At 39.5% G+C, this 13063-nt stretch overlaps 1 protein-coding gene across 1 annotated transcript in view; it reads right to left on the bottom strand.

Annotated features, from left to right (window-relative positions):
* Positions 1 to 4300: 4300 nt before the first annotated feature.
* The window catches only part of tex264b (testis expressed 264, ER-phagy receptor b), a 28873-nt gene continuing 20110 nt past the window's right edge, over positions 4301 to 13063 (bottom strand). The window contains exons 3-4 of the mRNA XM_088308571.1: positions 11112 to 11277; positions 4301 to 5472 (exon numbers count right to left, since the gene is read on the bottom strand). Of these exons, the coding sequence (XP_088164697.1) occupies positions 5201 to 5472; positions 11112 to 11277 (438 nt within the window). The 3' untranslated portion in view covers positions 4301 to 5200. The remainder of the gene's footprint in view (positions 5473 to 11111; positions 11278 to 13063) is intronic.

Below are 13063 nucleotides of genomic sequence, written 5' to 3'. Positions count from 1 at the left end.
AAACTCTTTCAGTGAAGTGATTTTTTTTAATGTAAATTATATTTTAATTATATCAGTAATTATCCATGGATTGACCATGAATGCTACATCACATTTGAGTATTATACTTATAGTATTATTAGTAGCTATATTTCTTGGGTATCTTAGTAAAAATAAAACAATTAATAAAAAGTACCCCCTAATTATAAATTGATAGTGAGACAGACGCTCAACTGATGAGTCAATTATTTTTTTTAAACTGGCGCAGTTGCTCATTTAGTGCATGATAATGTAATCCTTTTTTTTTCTTTAATTGACAAATTGTTTAAATCAGACGGATTAAGGGGATTGTTGCCGGGAAAAAAATGTGTGGGAAAAATGGTTGTAAATCTTGTTTTACATTTGTGCAAGTGCTGCAAAAAAAAAAAGAAAAAGTTGGCTATTGATCACAAAAGAGGAAGGACCAATTATTAAAGTTGACATCTGGCTAAATGATTCTGCCACATTCAATATATTTTATATGACTTTTATGCAAATGATACCGTCTACTTCTCTGTGTGAGTGGATGTTGCAATGTGTTCTCTTCATTGGCGCTGATAACTTTGCTGCTGCTCTTAATGAGTTTATTTGCCCTCTTCACCCGAACATTAAGTCTCGCAATACAGTCGTCAATGTAAATACGCTCGTGTGTTGCTACTTTGCTTTACTTCATTTCGTTCGGGGTCAAACTACCAGAAAGCGTTCTAAAATGTTATGCAAGTGTAAAAAGAAGCAAAGCGCAGCATAATAAATCACTCACTGGATAAGGAGTCCATGAGGAAGTAAAGGAAAGTGAGACTTGAGTGTAAAAAGAAATTAATTAATAGTTCATAATACAACTTTAAAATTATTGTATTGACTATTTTTCTTTTTTTATAGTGGTGCCCTAAGATCTTTAAAAGCTTTACACCACCACCATATATATGCTATTCATTAGCTTGTCTATGGCGTTCTCCGTAATATGTTAGCATACACAAAGTGTGCGGTATATCTCTTTGTTTGATCTTTCGTCTCACTTGAGGTCGTGCGTGTAGTTTAGGTGGCGATATTTTCCCTGAAAGTTTTGGTCGAATTGTACATCATCAGATTTCGATAAGCCATCCAGTCCTTGCTTTCCTGCAAGACTCCGAATCAATCTAGAGATGTTGCTGATAACCAAAATATCAGCGTATGACCTCACTCTGGCCATCTTAAGTCTTATTCCACTTTGAGGCAAAATCCAAACTTAAGCTTGGAAAGAGGTGATTTTTTTTTTTTACTTCTCCAGCCTCAGCCTCGACCCAACCGTGGAATCGTCCCTCACGATCTTAAAGGTCGGCCCAATCTTCAGAGTGTTTAAGAGACGCCTCGTTTCTATCCCATTCTTTTTATTCCTTCTGTCCTGTCAATCTTATTCTTGAAGCTCATTACTCATATATGGACTTCTGTCTGTGAAGGCATTCCTCATAGCGCTCAGAGTTTGAAAGAAGTTGAACCTATTTTGGCAGTACATCTGTGTGTGTGTGCGCAGTAAACAAGGCAGGGCTGGGGTACATCTGCTGTCTGTAATTATACACCTCAGGGCTTCTCTTACATCCGTAAAGCTCATCAATCACGTTAATCCTCGGGGAACAAAAGCCCTTTAGCATTTAGATTTAGAATGTATAAACCAACTATAGATCATCTTATTTGGAGAACATTTAAAAGATAAACACTCAGCATTCTTTCATCGTCCCAGAGGCATAACTGATTTCAAGTAAATTAAAGAATTGGTGATGCGCATTGGTGATATCTTACGTAGTGCTCGTACTGAGATGGGGGGAAAAAAAATGATGTTAATTGTCGGACGGAGTTTAAGAGCTCGCTAGCATCTGCTTGACTGTTATGCTAGCAAAACAAATCGTAAGTATAGCCTTGCCAACTGAGTAACCAAAACATTTGAAATTAGCTAATGATTAGAATTGGAAAAAATATACTGTATTTTCCTGACTATAAGCTGCTATTTTTTTCCTAGATTTTGAACCATGCGGCTAATACAACGGTGCGGCTTTTCTGTGGATTTTTCTTTCACCAGTAGGGGCGCTCTACAGTTCAGAAAATACGCTAAATAAATTAAAAAAAAATTCCTCTTGGGTCTGTTCTGTTTTAATTAGCAAAGTTGTTGCCGTGTTAAAAGGCCCATTTTTAAGAATCCGTTTATGTTCCTTTATGTGCATTCACACTACAAAATCGTTCTGTACATGCAGTAAACAACTATTTTTTTCAACATAGAAAACGGCAGCTTTTTTTTTTTTTTTTAAAGAGCTGCTGCGGCTTATATACAGTTGCGCTTTGTTGTCGGGAAAATACAAATTTAGTTTTTCCCCATATTGAACTGAGATTTTTTTTTTTAAATTGCAAATGGCTGTGATATTTAGGCCGGCATAAGGCGGATGATTGTCTGTCTGTCAGCTCCCTCCTGTTAGAATGAAAATTGAGTTCACCAAACGGTAAATGCAGGAAGAGTTGTGGCTTGTGCCCTCAGGTCGGTAAGGTTACGGGCCACGTTTCTCCCTGGAGAGTTGCTGAGATTTGCAAGCACCATTATGGATGGCCACAGGGACTCTGACTACTCCATTTGAAGGCCACCATCATTTTGAAATACAACATCAAATCTCAATTAAAAGTTAAAAAAAAACTGGTTGGCATCCTGGGAAGTTTCTCACAAAAGTGGAATGGTAGGTTTATAACAGTTGATGATGTATTTATTTGTTTATTACACATGTAATTACAGTGACATAGGCTACTGATTGCAGATTTATTATGAAGTTCATCAGATCTTAAAGAAATTTCCTGGATGGCACCTAGGGATAGTCTAGTTTCTCCCATAAGTCGAATGGGGTATTATCTTTAGAAAAAATCAAAAGAATCGACTGCATGTTGGTCCATATTCCACCTGTGAATGATGGGGGGTGGGTGGGCGGGCAATCTGCGGTGCCAAAACTGGATTAGTTATTTGTTCAATTGTTTCCCAAATCATTCTGTGTGAAATAATAAGCGCAAAGAATGAATAGTTCTACCCTGCAGCAAGCTCTCACTCAATCCACCGGGGCAGCTGTGGAACCATTGTAGAGTGACTCACACTTACCATCAAGTCTCAAGTGATGGAAATGTGACAAGGAGCTTAGCGGGCTTCGATTTTAGACAAGACAAAAGCCATTGTTTACCTTATTTTCATCAAGGCGAACACGGCAGTCTGAAAAGTCTTAAATGAACATTCGAGACACCCAAATGCTCACAGGCGTTGACTTGATGACAAGTGTGTGCCGTGCGTACACTCGCAAGACACCGAGCGGCTTGCAATGAAAAGCTCGCTGTGATCTCTTGTTTGCTCAGAGATGAAGGCTACGGATGGATATGACTGCACATACATCACAGACTGCAGGTCAACAGGTGGTCTTGCAGACTGCTGCTGCCATCTCTATTCCGGAGAGGAAAAAGAGCAATGGGACGAGAGGGGAAATGACATTAGGTTACAGCAAAGAAATGGTAGATTAGAATTGGATGACAAAACAGAGCGGGAAAGCGGCGTGTGATTTTATGAGTGGGGATAATCGGAAGAGGTGACAGGCTGATAATTGTACAAACAAGAGACATTTAATCAATTACGTGCCTTAGGGGTTCTCAAACCTTTTGGGTCCATTAACCCCTTAAATGCCAGAACCTAATGTGTACTGTTGATGTGAGGTTTGAGAGCAAAATATTGATACTTCCAATACCATTTATGCTCAAAAATTGATTCTCAAATATAATAAAATGTACAGTGGTGCCTTGAGATGTGAGTTTAATATCTTGTGGGACCAAACTCGTGACTTAAAATTAGGGCCCAAAGGATTTGGCTGATCTTAGCTTTTTTTTTTCTTTAAAAAAAAAAAAAGACTGAATTTTATTATTGTTTTTTTTAAACATATTATATTGCAACATACGACAAAGATAACGACATTTACTCATTGCCGACCCCATCAAAAAAAAAAATAATAATCTACAGAATTTTCTCACTGTTCTAAAAAACAAAGACAAATATTCTGCCGCTAATTCATTCATTTATTGTTGAAAGCGTTGAGACGCAAAAATATGTTATTTTATTGCATTAAATTTTTGGGGGAAAAGCAATCTGTTCCAGTCCTGCCCAGAAATAAAACGATATTTTTTTTTCATGATGAAAATTGCTCTCTTTAATATCCTATCTTTTAAAAACACAGCGCGAGGTCCTTAAACAGAATGAAAAAAATATGCGGGAAAAGAATAATCCATTCACAATGTGTGTTTTTCAAAAATACATTTATTGAAATCAACTCAATAAAAAAAAAACATACACAGCACTAGTACAGCGTCTGCGAGGTTAAAAAGCTTAAAACAATCAGTGGGCATCATATGTAACACTACGTACACTGGAACACAATTTGACTCGTGCTAAATGGAACTGGATCCCTCAGTTGCTTCTGAATCTAAAATATTCCGTTTCTCAATATTTTTTGGACAAGAGTATGCCTCCAACTTTGAAGGAACAACTTGAGAAAGGCTCTTTTTTTGTAAGCTTGTGCGAAAAGCAACATCAGTAAAGGCATTTGTGTGCGAGTTTGAAGTGGAACATTGCCACCAACAAACAGCTCGGGGATGAACTACAACATAAATGAGGCAGGCACATTTTTCTCGGGTTCGATGTCGCAAATATTCCCGCAGAAGAAAAGAGCAAAATGGATCAAAGTTGAAGAAGCTACGAGCAACTAATATCCAGGTGCCCCAAATACTCTATTAATTCATGACTCTAATAAGATTTACAATTGAACCAAGTAGAAATCATTCCATTGAAAATGATTTGGCTCATCGAAAAGCAGCACTTGTTAAAACAAATAAAGGGTGCAAAATTCTACCAGCAGGAATCCTTGCGGCAAGGATGAATAGTACATTATCAAGTCATCAGTCACAATTATATAACAATACATGATGGGGAAAAAAAATAACATTCATACATGAAGATATGTATTCAAGATTTGCGCCTCCAGGAAAAGAGTAGGCATGTGACTTCGGGTTATGGAGAAAGTAAAAAAGTTCAGCGTATCCTGAGAATTGAACTTTTTTCGTTTGCTCTTTTTTTTGCAGAGGAACTTCTGACACAACAGAGGATCTACTGTATAAATCTTTAAACCTGTGCAGTCACCCTTCACTCCTCGCCGCCAACAACACCCAACAACTGCGGGACGGGGTCAAGGCTCAGCCGGCTCGAGCATTTATTAAACCGTTCTCCTTCTTGCTCGTCCCGTTCCCAGTCCGTCTCCACGGGCGAGCGTTCCCTGGACGCTTCCCCTCGGGGATCTTCGTCCCGGCCGCCCCGGACCGACTCGGAGCGGACCGAGGACGCCACCGGTGACGTCTCTCGGCTGTCTGATAGGAAAATCCCAGTCCCTGAGCTGTATTCGCTGTTTGAGTCTGCACCTAGAGAGCGGCCATCAAAAAGAAGAGGAGGAGATGGGACAGATGGTGGGAGCACTTTCATAAACAAACACAAGGAAAGCACGGCTTCCCAAATAAACCAAGAGATTCAGGCGAAATCTGCCTGCTCCAATTTGAGCTGCATTGCAACTCATCCATTATTTGCCACCCTGAAGCAAAAACATTGATTGCCCTAATGTTACCAACTGCACAGAATGCATATACACTCGGGATTGCAGCTGTTAATATTCCGACATTCACACTTCTGGTTAGATGACAACTGCTTTTTATTGGCCGTGCACAAAAACAATAAAGTGGACTCTCGGCTCAAATCTTTTCTTTCCCTCTCGTGTTCTCATTAAAGGAGCAGAACCGTCTAGTTAAGTTAATTGGCTGTCAATAGCAGATTCGCATTTTAGCATTCAAAAAAACCCCCCATTGTTATTTCTTTGAAAAAATACAGAAGGAAAAAAAAAATATTAGGACCACATTAAAAAGTAAAACAAATGGAGATTATAACAGTTAGATGAAAAACAACTAAAAAAAAATAAAAAATGTAATTTTTTTATGTGAAAAGTCAGAATATTGATTGAATTTGTAGTGTTAAAAAAAAGTCATAATAGTAGAAAAATACAACCAAAGTTTACTTTCTTTTTCTTTTATTGCATTTTCTCCCCTTCAAATCCTTAGACAGTAGTGTATGAGCATCATCACGGCTTTCGGATGTAATGACCATGAAATTTTAAGTGGCATTGCACCAAATTAAAGGGAGTTTAGTTGACCAGAAGCTCATTAGCATAAGACAAGACCACCCCTCAAATGTTCTTAAAGCTAAAAAATAACAAGGTTTAAAGAATTATAATTATTGCTACTTAATATATTTTTGAAGTAAGCACATCACAGAGATGCTATAAATCTGGTAATTATTTGAAACTTTGGAAAAAAAAGGACTCTCGAGAGAGAGAGATGGTGGTCGTTCACCTCAGACATGTGTGCGAGATTTCACACATTCACCTGATGAAAAGACTTTTTTGTCGATCACCAAAATAGCAAAACTATTTTTATATTCTTACGTTTACATTTTACACAACAGAAACTATGAATTCCAAGGCTATATTAATCCTGCCACGGTGACATTTTACATTGCCTCTTGGCCTAGTATGGAAGGTCAAAATTTGCACTTTTTTTTCCCACCAAGGCATTTTACATCCACTAAATGTCTTCTTCTCTTTCATTCGAAGTTTATATTACGTATACAACCTTGTAACTTTCTCTTTTTTTTTTTTTCCAATTTGCCCTTTGCAGGTTAATCTGATCAATTTTATGCCTGTGTGCAACCACTCTGCTGCCCTTTTTGGCCTTTTGTGTGGCAGTGAGTGTTTTCACAAGATTTTTCTCAAATCAATACATCCAAACAAGCAACGAGCCTGTCATTAGCGGCCGGCAAAATGAGGAAGATAAACACACAGTATGAAGTAACCTTTTGCATGAAACAAGAAGGGGAAAGCAAGCAAATATTAGCATGCAAACAGCAAACATTAACTGTCCTTAAAAAAAAAAAGTTTCCTCACATATTTAATAGTTCAAGTGAGAGATAAAGAAGGCCAGGTTGCTGAAGAGCTACACGGTGGCAATTTAGAGGATCGAATGAGTTAATCTTTCCAGCCATATAATTCAAGTTGACCGTAATTTCCAATCTATAAGGCGCAGTAACTCTTTTCGGGAGGAAAAAAAAAACACTACTTTGCTAATTAAAACAGAACAGATCCAAGAAAAAAAAAATCTAAATTTATTTAGCCTATTTTCTGAACTACAGAGTGCCCCTACCGGTGAAAGAAAAATCCACAGAAAAGCCGCACTGTTGTATGAGCCGGATGGTTCAAAATCTTGGGGAAAAACGTTGCGGCTTATAGTCCGGAAACTACGGTAATGCTCAATTATAGCTATTCTCATTAGGGGTATATTTAGGGAACAAATTATTATCCTAAACAATTGTAATCATTTTGAGGAGGGTGTCAATAAGTTGGAGACTGTACTGTTTATGATTTGCTTTGCTTCAAAATCTTTTATTGGCTAGGCAAAGTTATTTAATACACTAATATGGTTCTTTGCCTGCAGCTCACCCAGTTTCATATAAATGTGCCCATGTCCCGTGACACTGCATTATTAAATGCCATCAACACAAGAGACATGATATGAAAGTAGAGAGCATAGCTTTGAACATGCCTCCACGTTGACGGAGAATATTAGAGCCAAACTGAAGAGAAATGGATGGCAGGAAATGTAATAATCACTTCATGCATGCCCAGCGGCTTGTTGTTTTCAACCCTACACACGAAATGTTAAATGCACAAGAAAGTATGCCAATGAAATAAACCTCGGAATAATCCTCATATGTGGATAGAAAGCAGCAAATCACTTTTAAATGGAGCTGACAGCTCTTGATTAATTTAATCCTAATTGATTAATTTACACATAATGAATGTAGGCGAAACAAAAATAAAAAAAATAAAAAAAAAACATGCATACTGCACTGTAGTAGAAATATTAGTTATAACAATGTATCAATGCCAAAGGCAAACCACTAAATGGGATTTGGGCGGAAAAATAAACTGCAGGTATGCTTGATATTTTTGGTGTGGAAATTGATTCTGTAGGCATTACACATACGGTACCAGTCAAAAGTTTGAAAGCAATTTCTCCTGCTATTGAATAAGATATTGCGTCAAAACTTTTGACGGGAAGTGTAGCGATTGGAATAATAAACTGGAATACAATACGGGCCATTCAGTATGTGCTTCAACCTTTGTCGCAAAAAGAACTGAAGGACAAACAGTGAACTCAGATGACGTGTCTCCCTCAAGACCTGCATATGTTCAAGAGTTTTAAATTCATTCTTGTAAGAACAGACACAAACACGTGAAAGGAGAATTTCTAAGATGCTGTCTAACAGATCCATGCGCCACAAAGCGAGAAGTTCGAGGGTTGATTGTCCCGACCCCGAGACGGAATCGGCGTGGGGAGGCAGAACAGCGTGTAGGCAGCCTGGACGGGTCAGTGGGCCGGCCGAGGTTCCAGTGAGCGAGCCGAGTGAGTCGATCACACAGCCTGACAGGAGCACGACTACCTGTCATATTATTATACCGAGTCGCGGACCCGTACGTCACATCCACTCGGTGCATATGACACGAGAAGTGCTGTGATTTTGTGAGGGCAGGACACTTTTGGAACAAAGGTGCAAAAATGATGGGGAAAAAGAAAATTGCTTTGACGGCACCTGAAGTTGTCAATTTTACAAGTGAATAAAATTTAAGTAAGTTCTAAAAAACACATTTTGGGCACATGTGCTTTTTCTTTGTCTTTTGGCGGCCACCAGAGCCGCGCAGTCGGTCCTGGGGGCGAAACAGTCCAGCCCTCCGGACGACCATTTTTGGGCCGGGGGTCCGGTAGTGACAAATGTTTAAAAAAAAAAAAGGTTGGATTAACAAAGGCCGTAGGTCGATTTTAGTCCGGCCCGCAAATCGGCCCTCGTTCGTGTGATGAACCTAGCCGCAAAATGGGCAAACGACAAAAATTGCCCCGGAACGCGTCAAAAGCGCCACTACCAACTGTTTGTGTATGAAGAGACGTTAGATGGCAGCGTGCGTTCACGCGTGCGTGTATTGCAGGTCGTAGGCCGACAATTTTTAAGAATAAGGCCGGACGGTCGAGGCCGGAACGGTCCAGAGATCGTATGGGACTGACCGGCAAAAAAGGGTCAAGTGCCCTCCAACATTTATGATGTTACATGAAAAGTCAGCATCTTGTGAAAGCTCAATTTGGCTAGAATAAAAACATTTCCGATCATTACTTAAAGGGGAAGCCAACCCCCAAAAATTCTTTGCTATAATAAGTTCTTTGCGCCTTCACTGGTCTAAACATGGCATTCTGATTAATACTGTGATCGTGGAATATGAGTTAAGCAACAAAATCCAGCAGTTTTTAGCCAGCTCTGTGAGCGGCCATTTTGGCACTTCTGTGGCTGGAAATGACATCACAGTTGCTCAGGTAACGACAAATCGTCTCAGTTTCTGAGGACAGGTGAGCCATGATTGGTCGTTATAACAACTTGTTTTGTGGTTTAGTCATTTGACTGCCAAACACTTAAATATAACTTTAACTAGGACTCAGTCTGAAAAAAAAATGATACTGATACATCTCTAATCACAACCCAGTGGAGGCCTGTTTGAGAGAAACAACTGACAATCAACCAAATATATTTATCATGACATCATGGTTGTCATCTGCTTTCCTAATTTAAGCATGCTTCACATTATAAGCAGTACAAAGAATTCTTTCACAAAGACCAGTAGAGGAATTGAGCAACCCAAGAGAATCCTGAGACTACGATAAGCACTTCGCTTGTGACATCCTTGGGTCAGGTGGCCATATATTGAACGGGGAAAAAAAAAAAAATCTATACATATATGATGAGCACAGAACTATCACGCTACCTTCCAGCTGTGTCAAGTTCAAACACAGGCCTCTTTTTATAGAACTAAAAGATTCTCCTGTTCCTATCACCCGGGCTTCTCGTTACACATTGCATAAATAGGATGCGCTTCATACAGCAGCGAGTGTGATAAACACTCCCTCAGAAGCATAATAGTCTCACGAGGATAAATTAGTGTCAGGTGGAATAGCGTTAACATGCTTGTGCATCTTTTCCAGTGAAAGCAACTTTTCCATATGGCATCCGTCTTGTTGCGGACAGCCCCTGGGTGAGTGGCAGGACACATTCACCGGATGCTGTTGTGGCTGGTCTTTTCATTAACACCTAAAAAGGCGTAAATCACACACGCTGCTGCGCGGGCCGCGTAAACAAAACAGTAATGGAAACAAACAACGAGGAAAAACCCAAGAGTCATCTACCACGGATGAATGTCAAAAAAAAGAGGGTCAATTAAATTGAGTAGTGTTATATTTGTTCTACAGTAGTTGCAGTTTTGTATAAGATACAGAGTTCAGTATGTTCTCGTTAAAATTTGGACTGGGAATCGCTGAAGCTAAAATGTGTGTTTGAATACATTTGATTGACTATCGGGAAAATTAATCCATTTACCAATTGATTTTTCTCATTTTTTTTTTTATTGTTCATTTTTAATGTGATGGTAGATTCTCACTGAATTTTCGAAACGCGTTAAACACAGCATTGTATTGAATAAAATAACGCTACTTGGAGAAGTTGCCATTACGTGGAGAGTTTCGAAAAATTTGCAAAATTATATAGCAATTATTATATTAAATTATATATATTATATATAGTAAACATAAATTTGACATACAAGCAGGTCCTTGGTCACAAGTTTATTTCGTTCTGTAACCACACTTGTAACATAAATCAAATCTCAAATCGTATTTCCCCATTGAAATGAATGGAAATGCTATTAATCTGTTCCAGCCATTGTCCTCCTTCTAGTGTTTGCGCTTTGGTCATCAGGTGGCAGTATAATCGATCCATGCATGTATTATCTGATTATCTTTGTCATTCAGAAAAGTGTTTCCCAACTTCGTGATTCAGTAAACTGTTTGCCATGTTTTGCAGAGAATAAAACGATACATGACATTCAAGTCCACAAAGTCCAACATGGGATTCACAGTACCTGAAATTTCAGAGTCAGAATCCAATTCTTCTTGTTCTGAAAGCCTCCTTTCCGCCAGACGGGCTTCCGGAACGTAGAAGTCTCCCTGCCGAGCCAACGGCGCCATGAAGTGGATCAGCTTGTCACTGTAGATCTCGAGGAACGGGTGTGCACACAGCTTTCTATCCTGTGACAACATCACAGTAAAGTTTGTGAGCTTAGCAAATATAATCCAAATCGATTTGCCCTTTTTCTTTTTTCTATTTTAGGAGTGGAGTTTTGCAGCATAACCTAATACAGGGTTTCCCAAAAGTCAGTACTTTTTTTTCCATTTTGTTTCACGTATCACCTGGACAGATGTGAGATTTCTGGAATGCATTTTATTCCATCACCGTGCCAAGTGACATTGGAGCAGCGTTGCAAAATTGTCGCCCTGCAAGAGGATTTTCTGTCCCCGCCTGCAGTTTAACACCAGTTGGAGAAGCTTTATGGTCATCAAACTACTCTAATGAAGCACAATTTACATTTTTCCTTGGCAAGTTTCTGGAAACAGGTTCTGTCTTGACAAACCACGCAGCAGAAAGCCTGCGTCGGCCACCACGGATAAAAACACAGAACTTCTATAGTGGGCATTCATGAAAGCTGTCAAGTGGAAGATGATGCTCAATAACAACCTGAAGTTGGTACGGTTAAAGCTTCATCACTCGCTGAAGCAGTCAATAAATCGAGCTTTTGTTGACTAATTACAACACAGTCAACGCTCGCAAGCGTGTACAGTGTGCTGGTCATTTTTCTGCATCAACATCAATAAGGTGAATTGAAATTATTTTGGCATTTTATAACGAATCAAATTGAGACCCCCCAAAGGGGAATAAAAAAAAATCTACCAAGCAAGCAAATTCGGGTGACATTTGTTCGTCATAACTGCCATTCCCCGGCTTCACCATTCGCGTCAATCAACCAGAGGCTCACGAAACGCACACTACTCCACTTCTCACTGCTCATTAACCTTTCATATGCTGCCTTTTTGTTATTCTGCTCCTGCGCCTCAGACGCGGATTACTTCCACACTTTTGCCGTAAGCGAAACGTCTGGCAGGGTGCAGCTCCAGTGCAACAAGCAAGGGTAATCGATGACATGTGAAAGTACATTTGAAGGTCAACATGTTCTCAGAAGAATTTGGTTGGAAAGCATACAAAATGTTTTCAATTAACATTTATTATTTTGTTATTATAATTTGTGTGATCAAAAGTAACAAATTCATTCATTATCTGTACCGCTTCTCCTCACGAAGGATGCGGGGGGGTGCTGGAACCTATCCCAGCTGTCTGCGGGCAGGAAGCGGGGTACACCCTGAACTGGTTGCCAGCCAATTGCAGGACACACAGAGACAACCAACCATCCGCGTTCACACTCATACCTGGGGGCAATTCAGAGTGTCCAATCAACCTGCCATGGATGTTTTTGGAATGTGGGAGGAAACCGGAGTACCCGGAGGAAACCCACGCAGGCATGGGGAGAACATGCAAACTCCACACAGGAAGACCGGAGCCGGGATTGAACCCGCGACCTCTACACTGTGAGCCCATCATGCTAAGCAGTCGCCACCATGCCGCTCATTAAAATATATTAATAGGATTTTTAGATTGTGTATGACAGTCTACTAAATTTTGTTTTTATTCATCTTTTGTGAACCTGACTGCACATTAGTGAAAATATAATAAGCAAATTGGGATAGTACTGTACGCCAGACTAGATGACATCAAACCTGTTGAAACTGAGAGCTACTTCTTGTCTAATCCTCCTTATTTTTACAACAGGACGGCAGTCTCCTTGTTTATCACCTCATTGCTAAACACTGGTGCCTTAATTGTTGGAATCACAGAAAACACGACAAGCCAAGGAAAAAGCAAAACACGACGAGTCTTACCTAAATGACAGACGGGATTTTTTTTAAAAAAAATATCATTGGC

The sequence above is a fragment of the Idiotropiscis lumnitzeri genome, chromosome 11 (assembly GCF_059441095.1).
Source record: "Idiotropiscis lumnitzeri isolate Australia: NSW breed Sydney's pygmy pipehorse chromosome 11, RoL_Ilum_1.0, whole genome shotgun sequence".
NCBI lineage: Eukaryota > Metazoa > Chordata > Actinopteri > Syngnathiformes > Syngnathidae > Idiotropiscis > Idiotropiscis lumnitzeri.
The sequence above is the reverse complement of the archived record's forward strand: the minus strand, read 5'-3'. Positions and strand labels throughout refer to the sequence as shown.